Genomic DNA, 9,662 nt, shown 5'->3' with positions numbered 1-9,662 from the left:
TACTTAATTTCAGGAAGCAATGTCACGTAAAATGACGTTAAATTCTGGTCAGCAAGTGACGAGATATGACGAATTAAATGACGTAAATATGACGTGAAAATCACTTCCTATCAAAGTCTCAGACGAATGACGTCATATTGCAGACGTCATTTTAACGTAATATTACAGGTAATATTGGGTACGTGGATATTAACGTGATTATATACTAGATACTACTGCAAAGAAAAATGAAACCATTACATTTTTGAAATGCTAATATAGCTACCTATATTAAAACGTACATACATATCAAATATTTACAATTATTATAAATTATATACTATGTATAATTGGAAATGCTACAAAACCTTTTTCCTTAAATGGCAAAACGACACATTTGCCAATAATCCTGGTGATTGACCAGATCTTAAGATCTGATAAATTATTGACAACATATATACTCAATTCACTAGAGGGGTATGGATATGAATATAAATCAGAATAATAAAGAAATTCTTTACCGATAAGGTAAATCTCATTATCACTTGCTTTTATAATATTATGAATTTCAATAACTTTATTATTTCCTTTATCGTTTTGGCACAAGCAATAGCAGTCTGCCTTTGCCTGAGTTATTACTGACAGAGTTGTTTCATGAAAAATAATTTTACCGAACTGTTTATGGTATTTAATTTGTTTATTTAAAACAGGTAACGGCCCTCTCGAGTGTTCTAGAAGAAGTTTAAGATGATTAAATTCAATATTTATTTTTGAAATTAATAGGTCTCTTTCAACTAGCCGACGATGAATTTGTTGTAAAGGATTTGTAGGAGCTTTTACTAAAGATTTTAGTTGTCCTAAATAGTTCTCAAAAGGGAAGGCTGAAAAGTTGTCGAGCACACCAAATATTTCTACATCATCACAAATGTGTGATAACAAATGCACATTATAAATAATAAACTCTTTACCATATATTGTTTTCAAATGTTGAATAAAAACATTTATAATATCTTTTACGAAGAGAACTCCAAATTGTTTAATATGTTTTTTTGACAATAATATAGAGATCGAAAAATGAAATGCAAGGAAATTCTCGTAAATCGCAATATCTACAAGATCTTTTAAAACCAAAGGACCCAAGTAAATTAAAAACATTCTAAACTCGGTCGCTTTCCAGTATTGGAGCTCATCGAGAGAGCGAGGCTTTCGATTAAATTCTACCGGTATATGTGTTTTTAAATCAAGTAGACGTTCAGATATAATTTTTACTTTTTGACTTGGAAGTCTGACTTTTAATGGGCCGCCAATCCAAGTATTTAATAATTTTTTAACAATGCCTAAGCAAATATTATGCATGTAATCGATTGGAAAAGATTTAATCAAATCTATCGGTAATTCAGTTAATGGAGTTTGCGCAATATGATGGTCCTCGTCAAGTTGCTGTCTAAACGCTTCGTCGGTGCGCTTTTGAGATATTAAGCTGTCAAGAACAACTTTGTTCATATAATACTCTCCACGGACGGTGCATTTATCGCAAGAGGAATATCCTGTGTGCGATTTCGTGCACTTTAAGTAAGCTCGTGCAGGAGCATCGCAAATAAAGCTATGCACTTTGATTTCAACATATTCATTTGACCCATTTATAAATCCATTCTGAAGGAAGGTATTTAGTTCTTCTATAAATGGTTTTAAAAATGTATTTAAAGGTTTAGGTTTACTTTTACCACAAAAAACTGCAACTGTAAAAGGATTACTACAGGGAATATTTTTAATTGAACATAAAATCGGCCAAAGTTGTGATTTTGAACTTTTAAATAACGGAATACCATCAACATTAAAACAAAGCTGAATTTCTCCATTAATTGAACTATTTGACACAATTTTTGATATAACATTTTTTAGGCCAAAATAACAAAATTGACCAGTTTCCAAAGTAACGATGTCAGTTGAATTAGGAGTAGCTAGCAAGGTTCGGCTATCTAAAGGTAGTTCAGGATGGTAAGGCGAAAGTATGTGGAGAAGGTCAGTTAAAGCAGAGTGTGTTATTTTATGTTTCACAGTTGCCCATTCAACTAACTGCTGACAAAGCTTTGTATTTTCTTGATGTGAATCGTCTTGGTCAGAAATTGAGGATGATGGAGAATTTGAATAGATGAAGTGTCACTACAATCAGTATTATTTAAAGTTTGTGACTGAACAATTTCTAAACTTGAAGTACTATTATCACAGTTTGGTATAATGTTAAAAGTATTACTATCTACCTGAGCATATTCACTAAGATTATTGGCAACAGTGTCCTTACAACTATCTTTATCTTGTAAAATATTTTGTGCAAATTGTTGTGAAGCTATTAAAGCCCTCCTAGATTTTTGCCTTGCACCAACAAATTCTTTCGGTTTTCGTTTTGACATTTAAAAAAATAATAGTAAATGTTACTTGCACTTACATTAGGTAATAATAAAATAAATTAAGGAGTAAACTTTTGTCCTTGCTTATGCTTCTTTTCCATTCTCTGCTTAGCATGCTTCAACCAAGTTTTTACTGCATTCTCAATAACCACTGTAGTTGTAGATGGAGATTTAATCTGTATGGCGCCTAGACATAAGAAAAATGTTTATGCTATATTCATATTTTTTAGTCGTCTACTTACGTATGATGACATTCACTAATTTTGTGTTTCCGAAAGCTTGTTTATTTCGTTGCCCGGCAAAATTATAATGTGTAGCTAAAAAATCTGACATGACCATTCTCAAAATTCTATTGACCTGAGCAGGGATTCCATTACCCCCTAGCGTTGAAAAATATGAAGCCTAAAATAGAAAATTAATCATAAAAAACTAGGTACTTAATATGTCTTGCTATAATGACAAAAATACTAAATAATACAATAATAATCATTACCAAATCATTGGAACTGTCCTCCTGTGAATTTAGATACTCCTCCAAGGTTTGCAAATTAGCAATACTTTCCAGAGGAAATTCCACTGGAATATCAGGTAAACAAGAAACAGTAGTTATGTTCCTTGTTTGTTTAAGTAATCCCTTAACCTCTTTTATTTCTTCCCTTAATTTTCTCACCTCTTTAAAAATTTTGTCCAAACCTAAAATAGAAAAAAAAAACAGATAGTTAATGCAATAGACCCACAAAAAAATATTATACCATTAGCAGACACAGTTATGGTTCTAGTCTCAGTTCTATTACTGTCAGATAAAGTTGATTGAATACAAGGTGTCAAAGTTATATCTTGATCTTCATCAATAAGTGATGGTGATGACACATCATGTGACACATTCAAATTTTCTCTCAATGTTTGGGTATTGGGAGTAATTTTGTTGGATACAGAAATATCACTATTGGAACCCCTAGCTGATGGGGTTTTCAATGTTTTCTGACAATTTGAGTCATCTGTTTAGAAATAGTATGTATTTATTAGATTCAAGACATAACAGCAATAAACATCCCTGTAAACTGCCAAAATGTTTGTTGTTATTTATATTTACCAGGTTTTACTTTTGGAAAAGTAGGCGGCCTTGGAAATTTTGAAAGTGGTTCATCCTCTTCACCTTCACTGGTGGAATAATCAGATAAATACCTCTTCACACTGAATTTTTTTCTAGTGCCCAAGGCTGAGTCAGATTCTGATGACTGTATGTCTGATGTTTCTTCACACTTTTTTAAATTCTTTTGAGCTTTTTCTAAGCTGTCTGTAAAAAAATTAAATTAATTAGGCGAGGTGCACATAAAGTTAGAAATACTTATGGCAAATATACAATCTAATTCTGACTTTTACTGCAAAAAAAACTATTTGTTACCCAGGTTTTTGTTCTGAAAATTCCAAGGAAAATACAACCTAATAAATATTATTTTATATAATGCTTCCTATAAAAATCCCATATGTATATGGTTAAACCTGATTGAAGTTTGAATTTTGATGATATGATGTTACATCATAGTGCTGCCACCAATAAATTCCATTAGAATATGCTTAGTGACATAGATGACGTAACAACATACCTTCAGAATTTAAACTTAGGTACTCAAAGTGTAACATTTTACACCAGAGATTAGATTAATAAATTACTAAGAAAAAGCCAAAGATTTCTAGATTCAATTTCAAAAACTATTAAAGATATTATACACACCACATTCAAAAAACAAACGTTTAACAGGATATAATTTCCAACTACTCTGACTAGGTTCTTCAGGAGTAGAAATTGCTCTATTGAAAAGATTAGATGTTTTATAAGGTGGCCAAAATGCCTCTTTCTTCAAAGGGGTAAGCCACGACGAGTGGACCAAACCTATTCCACCATTGTCTAAAAATTCCACTCCCACATAAGTCATCTTGTATGGATAACGTACACTACAGATTTATTCTAAGCCAACACCAACACTACAAAAATAGAAAAAAAATCCAAACAAAATACAAATTAAACACAAAAATTTAAGAATTAGGTAATTTAGGGGTAACCAATTTAGGTATACTTAGTGACGGAGAGATAATTGGAATCACCGATGCCCCGTAGCTTCAGATTCGTTGGTCAGATAATATATACACTTACACCTCGACTTACTTATACATCTGATAAATTGAATTGTTCTATGATAAACAAATAGGTATAGAAAACGTCTTGAGATAAAATGTATTGATTTACAACTATACGGATAGCCCTCAGGATATCATTACATTAGATACTTCCTTAAAAGTGTATGGAGACTCTTTGATTGACTACATAATGCCCAATTAAATTGAAAAAATTGTAAATATTATACTTATAATTTATAATACTTACCAGAAAGGTGACCCTGCACTTATCTACAAGAATATAGAATATAGTAGCACCTAGCACCGAAGATCAACAGTCACAGCAATACTAATCCTTTGTCCTTTGTTTATCTATTTAATATCAAACCGCCATTCGCCATTCCATAATCAAAAACCACATGAAGACGGGAAATTGGTATTAATCACAGGTATTAATTATTATTTCGTTCCGTTTTCCCTCCAAACCACTCAGCCCCACGCCACGATCATAACCTCACAATTTTTCAAAACCAAAAACGTCAAATATCAATTAAAGTAGTTGATCGGTTAAAAAATACGGATAAAAATCGAACGAACTGAGTAGTAGAATTTGGTATATATCGCGCGAGGTTAGAAAACATTAATTTTATCGTGAAAAAGCAATAAAAAATTCATAATGTTCTTATACATATTATATCACCCGAAAATCACGTTAAAAAGACGTGATATGATATTACATCATTTTGGCGTCATTTATCTGACGTCATTATATTATCAATTTCTGGTTATTTTGGAATACATGACGAGTATTGACGAGTTATCACCATATAATAACGTCATTGTGACGTGCCCTGCTACCTGGGGTTAGAAGAAAAGATAACAGAAAATTCCAGGGAATTAGAAGAGAAGATAACAGATACACAAGACAAAATAACAGAGATTGAGGAAGATGTAAATAGAAAAATCGAAATTTTAAGAGAAGAAATAGCGAAATCAAATTCACCAAAATGTCAAGAAACATCGGAGGGGCCGAAACTAGTCGAAAATAAGTATATCTCAAAGTCAGTTATTAAGCCTCCACAGTTTGACGGAAAAACCGCTTGGGCTAATTATTTTTGCCAGTTTGAGGCCGCTGCGAGAGCGAACGGATGGACAATCGCTGAAAAGGCTACCGCTTTGACTGTCGCACTGCGAGGAGATGCGACTGATATTCTGCAGACATTGTCACCATCGGAACAGGGAGATTATCAGCAATTGGTACGACATTTAGAAATGAGGTACGGCCAGCTCATTTGGAACATGTCTATCATTCACAGCTAAAAAATCGCATTCAAAAGTCAAATGAGTCTCTGCAGGAGTTTGAAGCCGACGTAGCCCGCCTGGTTCGCCTTGCGTATCCTGCTACGCCCGAGAATGTTATGGAGCGGTTGGCAGTACAGACATTCTCCGATGGCTTACGTGACAGGGAGACAAGGCAAGCGCTTCTTCTAGCCCACCCAACGCGCTTGGTGGATGCTTTAGCACGTGCCCTAGAATTTGAGGCCGCGAAACAGTTCTCGGTCTCTAGTGAGAGTACGGGCGGTCAACCAATGTTCCGACAAATCCGTGGAAAGCATTGTACGGAAAGTCATGGAGGAGTACATGGGCAAGAAAGGACCGACTTGTTGCTGGAATTGCGGCCAGGCAGGACACGTAAGAAGTCACTGTCAAGAAAAAGACGTGGACTCGGTTTCGCCAAGTGTCGAATCAAAGGGACACATATGGAGCAGTACCCAACAGGTTCCAACGAAAACTGTTCAAGTCGCATCGCTACAACACAAGTTCAACAGCATTTTTGTGGCTAGTTTCGTGGATGGAGAGTTACGGACCATGCTGTTGGATACGGGTGCGACCAAAACGATCATCAGGCCGGATATCCTTAAAACATCAAAAAGGATTAAAACAACACAATGGCGACTACGTACAGCTACAGGAAGCTGCGCTCTCATCCATGGAGAGGTAGATCTTAATTTTGTTATCGGAAGCACCTGTTTTAATCATCGAGTGTTAGTAGCAGACATCGAAGATGAACTTATTCTCGGAATGGACATCGTGACCACTAGAGGTTTTGAACTAAACCTCAAACAAGAAATTTTGAAAATAAATGAAGAAGAAGTGGTTCTACATCGAAAATGTGAGGAGACGCTTCGCGTGGTAGTAGCAGAAGATGTTTCGATCCCTGAGCGCTGTGAGATATTTTTGGATGGTCGCCTGGAAGGTAAAACGAATAATGGGAGTATTATTCTGTTGGAGCCAAGGAACCATGACAGCGAAATAGGACGAGGGGTCGCTGTTGGAAAACCCCTGCTACGAGCGAAGAAGTCTGTACCGGTAAGAGTAATGAACACGAATTATCATTCTGTATCCTTGAAGAAGGGAACCCTGTTAGGGTACTGTTGTTCGGCCTCCTCAGTCATTCGAAGCGTGGAAGCCTCCAAAGTTTCGATTTCAAAAATTCCGGACAAAATGGTTAAGGAGTTAGTAAACGTTAAGGGATTATTTCCCGAAGATAGTAGAAAATTGAGAAACCTGATAATCAAGTATCAAGATGTGTTTGATAAAGGAGAAGCAGGACATAGAGGTCGTACCAATTTAGTACAACATAAAATTGACACCGGAGATGCACGACCAATCAAACAAAATCCGAGTAGACTGCCGCTCGCCAAACGTGAAGAAGCTGACAAAATCCTTCGAGAAATGAAAGAAGAGGGTGTCATCGAACCATCTAACAGCCCGTGGACATCGCCGGTAGTACTAGTAAAGAAGAAAGACGGTACCACCACGTTCTGTGTTGATTATCGGCAGCTCAATAATGTTACAAAGAAGGATAGCTATCCCCTGCCGAGGATAGACGATACTCTAGACACGCTGGCGGGGTCGACGATATTCTCTACTTTGGATCTGAAGATATTGGCAAGTCGACATGGCGCCAAGACAGAGAGGAAACAGCGTTCTCGGTGGGCTCCGGACTGTGGCAATTTACTGTCATGCCTTTTGGATTGTGCAACGCGCCAGCTACCTTTAAGAGACTAATGGAGTCTGTGTTAAAGGGACTATCCTGGACTACCTGTTTCGTGTACCTGGATGACATCATAGTGGTTGGGAAATCCTTTGACGATCATCTGAAGAATTTGGAAGAAGTTTTCAAGCGACTAGGGAGCTCTGGTTTGAAACTTAGCCCCAAGAAATGTCATCTGTGTCAAGAAAAGGTACACACTACTTGGGCCATGTAGTCTCCTCCCAGGGAGTTGCGGTAGATCCACAGAAGACCAAGACAGTGGAAGAGTGGCCGATACCCAAAGACAAACATGAACTACGAAGCTTTTTGGGACTATGCACATACTATCGCCGCTATGTACAAGGTTACGCCACCATCGCAAAACCATTGACCAGACTTACCGAAGACGAAAGGCGTTTCTCTTGGGACTCAGATTCTGACGAGGCATTCCGAAGATTGAAGGCCCTGACTAGTGCGCCCATACTTAGCTATCCTCTTGGCAACGGAAACTTTATATTGGATACCGACGCTAGCAATGTTGGGTTAGGCGCCGTTCTGTCTCAGATCCAGGATGGTCAAGAAAAAGTAATTGGTTATTTTAGTAAGACCTTGTGAAAACTGGAAAGGAACTACTGTGTAACCAGACGAGAATTACTAGCAGTAGTTAAAGCAGTGGAACACTTCTACAAGTATCTCTATGGAAGAAAGTTCTTGTTAAGAACAGACCATGCTGCTTTGAAATGGCTGTTGCAGTTTAAGAATCCTGAAGGGCAGATAGCTAGATTGAACGATTACAAGAATTTGACTTCGACACAGAACATCGAGCTGGAGCAATCCATCGAAATGCCGACGCACTTTACAGAAGACCTTGCGCTAAGGACTGTAAGCATTGTTCCCGAGCAGAAGAGAAAGAAGTGAAACTCCTAAGAACAACTGTGGTTAATGATAGTTGGCAACCCGAAGATCTTGCAAATGACCAAACCAGTGACCCAGAATTAGGTTTAGTAATTAACTGGAAAACCCCAGGCCAAAGACCAACATGGGAAGAAGTTTGCAGATATTCGCCGAACGTAAAGACGTACTGGGCCCAGTGGAATTTCTTGGTAATAGATAACGGACTACTTCGCCGTGTGATCGAGAGACCGGAGGGACAAAAAGAGAGAAGGCAGATCGTCATTCCAAAGAAGAGGGTCCCAGAAGTCTTGGAGGAAGTTCACAATGGAACCAGCGGTGGACATCTTGGTGTTAGCAACACACTTGGCAAGCTGCGTGAACGGTTCTACTGGGTGAACTGCAAAAAGATGTGAGGGCCTGGTATAAGAAATGTGACACTTGCGCAGCCCTCAATGGGCCATAAAAGCGTGGTAAAGCCCCTATGCGCCAGTACAATGTTGGCAGTCCCTTCGAACGAATACCGATCGACGTGGCTTGTCCTTTTCCGGAGACGAACGATGGCAACAAATACATTGTGGTACTAATAATGGACTAATAACTACTAATGGATTACTTCAGCAAATGAGTCGAGGCCTACGCGTTGCCAAATCAAGAAGCGTCCACCGTTGCTGATGCCCTTGTTAAAGAATGGATCTGCAGGTTTGGTGTTCCCATGGAGCTTCATTCAGATCAGGGAAGAAACTTTGAATCCAATCTGTTCCAAGGCGTCTGTGAAATCCTGAACATCCGAAAGACCAGGACGACTGCTCTACATCCACAATCCGATGGGATGGTTGAACGCATGAACAGAACTATCAACCGTTATCTGGCCAAAATAGTCTCTGACCACCAAAGAGACTGGGACAAATTTCTTCACCTGTTCCTGTTGACCTACCGTTCATCCATCCAAGAATCTACGGGGCAAACTCCAGCCAGCATCGTTATGGGACGGGAAGTGCGCCTACCTTGTGATCTGAAATTTGGTTGCCGACCGGGAGAAGAAGTCGCGGAGAAGATTATGTCCACACACTACGTCAAAGGATGGACGACATTCATCAGAGAGTCCGCCTAAATATTCAAAGTGCTAGTGACCGAATGAAGGAACACTACGACATTCAAGCTGAGCATGGAGGATACCAACCAGGGAAGTTGGTGTGGCTATATAACCCGCAGAGACGTCGTGGGTT

At 38.0% G+C, this 9,662-nt stretch overlaps 1 protein-coding gene across 1 annotated transcript; it reads right to left on the bottom strand.

The window, feature by feature from the left end:
- Positions 1-2,128: 2,128 nt before the first annotated feature.
- Positions 2,129-4,654, bottom strand: LOC115889003. The gene is made up of 6 exons (XM_030908909.1): positions 4,123-4,654; positions 3,481-3,684; positions 3,140-3,385; positions 2,881-3,080; positions 2,630-2,789; positions 2,129-2,574 (listed from the first exon to the last, which is right to left on the bottom strand). The coding sequence occupies exons 1-6, from the start codon at positions 4,322-4,324 to the stop codon at positions 2,447-2,449; spliced, it is 1,140 nt and encodes a 379-aa protein (XP_030764769.1). The 5' UTR covers positions 4,325-4,654; the 3' UTR covers positions 2,129-2,446.
- Between the last annotated feature and the right edge of the window lie 5,008 nt (positions 4,655-9,662).

Source organism: Sitophilus oryzae, unplaced genomic scaffold (assembly GCF_002938485.1).
Source record: "Sitophilus oryzae breed Bouriz unplaced genomic scaffold, Soryzae_2.0 scaffold_810_pilon_pilon, whole genome shotgun sequence".
Classification (NCBI taxonomy): Eukaryota; Metazoa; Arthropoda; class Insecta; order Coleoptera; family Curculionidae; genus Sitophilus; species Sitophilus oryzae.
Note: the sequence above shows the minus strand (reverse complement) of the source record. Positions and strands in the feature narration are given on the sequence as shown.